The sequence below is a fragment of the Oryza sativa genome, chromosome 10, assembly GCF_034140825.1.
Source record: "Oryza sativa Japonica Group chromosome 10, ASM3414082v1".
Lineage (NCBI taxonomy): Eukaryota > Viridiplantae > Streptophyta > Magnoliopsida > Poales > Poaceae > Oryza > Oryza sativa.
In genome coordinates, this window is record NC_089044.1 from 9,143,254 (window position 1) to 9,148,543 (window position 5,290).

The 5,290-nt window shown below is 48.1% G+C and overlaps 1 protein-coding gene across 1 annotated transcript; it reads left to right on the forward strand.

Moving 5' to 3' along the window:
- The first annotated feature begins 1,990 nt into the window (after nt 1-1,990).
- Nucleotides 1,991-3,978, forward strand: LOC4348304 (flavonoid 3'-monooxygenase CYP75B3-like). Its single transcript, XM_015757555.3, has 2 exons — nt 1,991-3,005; nt 3,099-3,978. The coding sequence occupies exons 1-2, from the start codon at nt 2,067-2,069 to the stop codon at nt 3,738-3,740; spliced, it is 1,581 nt and encodes a 526-aa protein (XP_015613041.1). The 5' UTR covers nt 1,991-2,066; the 3' UTR covers nt 3,741-3,978.
- The last annotated feature ends 1,312 nt before the right edge of the window (nt 3,979-5,290 follow it).

Below are 5,290 nucleotides of genomic sequence, written 5' to 3' on the forward strand. Positions count from 1 at the left end.
GATGAGATCACGCGCTCGGCGCCCTGCTTCCAAAGCTCGCTGACGTCGATCCTCAGCCTCCTTCGCGGTCCGCTCACGGTCCTGCTGCTCACGCCGTAGCCGTTCTTGTTCTTGTGCTTGATGCTCCTCCTCTAGTCGGCGACGTTCTTCGGTCTCCCGGGCTTGGCGTTGCTCCTCCGTCTCATTATTGGCCATGAAAACGCCAAAGTAGAGAGGGGTGTAGTTGTCATCTAGGCTTCCGTCGAAGTCGTCGAAGTCGTCGAAGTCGTTGTAGCGAGAACTAAATTCGTCGTACTCCACAATGTCAGTAGGACGTGAGTCGACGGTGGGAGAGCTGTTGTAGTCATCCAGCTGATCCGTCGAAACCGTGCCGAGTGGTTGGAGGATGACGCCGACTTCCCTGAAGCTAGGCGAAATCGGTGTTGAAGCCGACTTCCGCCTAGGCCTACGGGATGAAGACGCTGTCGTGGTGGAGACGGCCGCTAAATCGTCGGGGAGCTTCATCAGGACTGGTGGGTAAGCCCCATCATCTTGATCTGGTGTCGTTGGAGAAGATGCGATCTCGGCCGAGTGGTTTGAAGCCGACTCGGTCGAGATGGTCTTGAAGTAGCTTTCAGCCGCGTTCGGGAATCCAAACGGGACCGAAATCCGGTTCTCTCCCGACTGGTCTGATTCCGAGTCGAGGAGAGAAATCTTGCCGAAGTTGTTGGTGACGAAGTCGAGGCTGCCGAACCGAAACGTCTGCCCGGGTGGGAAGACGAGGTCGTCGATGCCGGAGATGGAACCCATTGCACTGATCGGCGAAAAGCTTGACGCTTCCCCTACCTGGCGCGCCAACTGTCGAAACTAGATTTCGGCAATAATAAAAAGGGGGTGGCTATCAAGCTAGGAAAGTGTATGGGTTTGGAGACAAAAAGATTTATACAGGTTCAGGCCTTCTTATAAAAGAAGTAATACCCTACTCCTGTCCGGGGATGAATCCGCCGAGTGTGTTATTGATTGTATGATTTGGAGAAAATCCAACAACTGCCCCTAGAGGCGCCCGGACCCCCCTTATATATAGGAAGGAGTCCGGGTTACAAAAGATAATCTATATCCCTAACGGAATACACAGATACAGATTAAATACAGTCGTGACCGACTAAGTCTTAAGTTGTTTCCTTGATATACAAGTCAGGAAACAAACCCAGGATACACATAAGATATTCTATCTATATTCGGTATCCTATATTCAGTCCAAATATCATCGCCGTGTAGATATGGGATATCCATAATCTCCACATGATGTGATCCGTAACTTTGGTCACATTGCCACGTAAGATAACATTTGATATATGAAGACAGTTAATAATGCATATTTTGTATCGAATCATAGGGTAGCTCCTATATATTTCAGCTCTTTGGTCCTTTGACATCTGATGCTTTAGTTTAGGGGAAAAAATCAAGATTAACTATAACTGACTAATCAATATGTCAATGTTGCTAAAAAAACAAAATCAAAGGAAATAACTTAATTTTTTTAATGAAATGGATAAGTTTTTTAATAACATGGATTTACTTAAATATTACCGTAGCGTTAGCGCGGATAAATTACTAGTATACGTAAAAAGAATAACATCATGATTTATTTAGAAAGGGTAAAAACGGATGGAGTATTGAATTTGTTGATATCCGGGACAATCTCGTGTCAATGATGAAATTTTCTTTGATAAAAAAGGTGAAAGTTGCACCACTACATGCTGTGACATATTTTCTTTACTCATTTGAAACAAGTTGATTTCTATGATATGTGCCAAGTAGTCGAGAGCCAAATAAAATAAAATTATTAGTGATTGCAACAGGTGGGCTGGTTTTGCGTCATTTGACCAGTACACAGCCACACATGCCATGAGGAGAAAAGGAATCAAGCAAACAACCTTTGGTACCTGTTCGGTGGTAGGTACGAAGGGTAGTTTGTTAGCTGCACAGCACGCGGGGGTACCGTGTATATATCAACTACCCAGTCCGCGTTTTCCTCTCTAAACCCGCATTTCCCATCGTACAACGAGCGAGCGGATCATACGGTCATGGACGTTGTGCCTCTCCCGCTGCTGCTCGGCTCCCTGGCCGTGTCCGCCGCCGTGTGGTACCTTGTGTACTTCCTCCGCGGCGGCAGCGGCGGCGACGCGGCGAGGAAGCGGCGGCCTTTGCCACCCGGGCCACGCGGGTGGCCCGTGCTGGGCAACCTGCCGCAGCTCGGCGACAAGCCGCACCACACCATGTGCGCCCTGGCGCGGCAGTACGGCCCGCTGTTCCGGCTCCGGTTCGGCTGCGCCGAGGTGGTGGTGGCCGCGTCGGCGCCCGTGGCTGCGCAGTTCCTGCGCGGGCACGATGCCAACTTCAGCAACCGCCCGCCCAACTCGGGCGCCGAGCACGTCGCGTACAACTACCAGGACCTCGTCTTCGCGCCCTACGGTGCTCGCTGGCGCGCCCTGCGGAAGCTGTGCGCGCTCCACCTCTTCTCGGCCAAGGCGCTCGACGACCTCCGAGCAGTCCGGGAGGGCGAGGTCGCGCTCATGGTGAGGAACCTCGCTCGGCAGCAGGCGGCGTCAGTGGCGCTGGGGCAGGAAGCGAACGTCTGCGCCACGAACACGCTGGCCCGCGCCACCATCGGTCACCGGGTGTTCGCCGTCGACGGCGGGGAAGGCGCAAGGGAGTTCAAGGAGATGGTTGTGGAGCTGATGCAGCTCGCCGGCGTTTTCAACGTCGGGGACTTCGTGCCGGCGCTCCGGTGGCTCGACCCGCAGGGCGTCGTGGCAAAGATGAAGAGGCTGCACCGTCGGTACGACAACATGATGAACGGATTCATCAACGAAAGGAAGGCCGGGGCGCAGCCCGACGGGGTCGCCGCTGGCGAGCACGGCAACGACCTTCTAAGCGTGCTGCTGGCGAGGATGCAGGAGGAGCAGAAGCTGGACGGCGACGGCGAAAAGATCACCGAAACTGACATCAAAGCTCTGCTCCTGGTAAGTTCCTGATGACCGTGCCTTTTCAGATTATCGCAACACCACTTCCATGTTGACATGATCTTTCTTCTTTCTTTTTGTGGATCGTGATAGAACCTATTCACTGCGGGGACGGATACGACATCGAGCACGGTGGAGTGGGCACTGGCGGAGCTGATCCGGCACCCGGACGTCCTCAAGGAGGCCCAGCATGAGCTTGACACCGTCGTCGGTAGGGGTCGTCTCGTGTCCGAGTCTGACCTTCCACGCCTCCCCTACCTCACCGCGGTGATCAAGGAGACGTTTCGGCTTCACCCGTCAACGCCGCTCTCACTGCCTCGGGAGGCTGCAGAGGAGTGTGAGGTGGACGGCTACCGTATCCCCAAGGGCGCTACCCTCCTAGTCAACGTCTGGGCTATAGCCCGTGACCCGACCCAATGGCCCGACCCGCTACAGTACCAGCCTTCTCGGTTTCTCCCCGGCAGGATGCATGCAGACGTGGATGTCAAGGGTGCTGATTTCGGCCTGATACCATTCGGAGCAGGACGGAGAATATGCGCTGGCCTTAGTTGGGGCTTGCGGATGGTCACACTGATGACTGCCACGCTAGTGCACGGGTTCGACTGGACCTTGGCTAACGGCGCGACTCCGGACAAGCTCAACATGGAGGAGGCCTATGGGCTCACCTTGCAGAGGGCCGTGCCGTTGATGGTCCAGCCCGTGCCAAGGCTGCTTCCATCGGCTTATGGAGTATAAAACCGGTCTACTTACTAGTACCACTTTAAATTAAGGTCAGAAATCGGTGGAGACTACTTGCAGTGTTGGCCGCATTATATGACGTATTATTTTGTTTTGTTTGTTGGTGGAAAAATAAAGTAGTCTATCTCAGTGTTATCTGGCACTAAAGGAACTCTAGAAATGGTGGCAAAATAGAGTACTATCGTGGAATCATAAAAAAGGATTATTTGGTGTATAATACAGAAAAATTTATGAACACGCTGGTATATATGAGTTACTTGCTCCGTTTTACGTTATAAGTCGTTTTATTTTTTTCCTAGTTAAATTTCTTTAAGTTTAACCAAGTATATAGAAAAATATAATAGTATTTTCAACCCAAAACAAACATATTATTTCCTCCGTTACATTATGTAAGACTTTCTAGCATTCCCCAAATTCATAGAGATGTTAATAAATTAGACACATATATAAAACATATACATTGATCAATGGATGAATCTAGATAAGACCAAGAAATCTTACAATATAAAACGGAGGGAGTATTAAAATATGTTCAATGATAAATTTAATAAAACTAGTTTGATATTTTAGATGTTGCTAAATTTTTCTGTAAATTTAATCAAACTTAATAAAGTTTGACTATGAAAAAAAATCAAACGACTTATAATATGAAACGGAAGAAGTACTAGCAAAAATATCGGTGCGTTGCAACAGGTGAAGACACTTTTCGATTGATAAAAACTCTGCCATTTTAAATGACAAACCAAAACAAGTCAAACAAAATAATATGGCAAAACAAAGTTAGAAATCATATATAGCATTGAATCCGGTTGCGCTCGCTTCATGCGTCATCACACGAAGAATTAAATTGAGACATCGACTTAAATTAACTAAGATATATGATAAATAGGTGTTTACATCGACAAGATTAGAGTGTCGAAGCCCTAGCCCCGTAGATAAAACCAACCATAACAAGCCTTACTCCTCATCGGAAATCGAAGCCGATGCAGCCCAACTCGAAACAATAACTCGTCGAGAAAGATGAAAATAAAAAGGGTGGTGATACACCGAAGTTGTATTGATCGAGAGATATTTTACAAGGGCCCCGAGTGTACATATTTATACTCATGGGTAGGTACTAGTCCTTATTGGGTAAGATACAAACTTTCCTAAAGATAAAATAAAATATACAAGTCATAATCGGACTCTAAACAATCTTTCCTAAAAATAAAAGGAAACTAACTGACTCTGCATAATTAATATAATTAATAGACAGAATTAAACTGCCATGTCGTGGTCTTCACGATTCCTCCTTGAACTTGGTTTGTTCGGGATAGGTTTCCATCGGCTAATTGACTTCTTTTCTTAACCGAATCCACTAAAGAATCTTACCAAAATTTGACGTTAACACCAATACCTCGTGTATTGACCTACCTCTTGTTGTTGTTTTTAGTCTTGTTTGCAGGAAGCAGGTGTTTGAGCCGGTTACCGGAGTTTCTATGGATAGTTCTTTTTAGGATGATTCCTAGTCGGTTGCCTATGTGGTTTTGGTATGTGGGCATACCGAA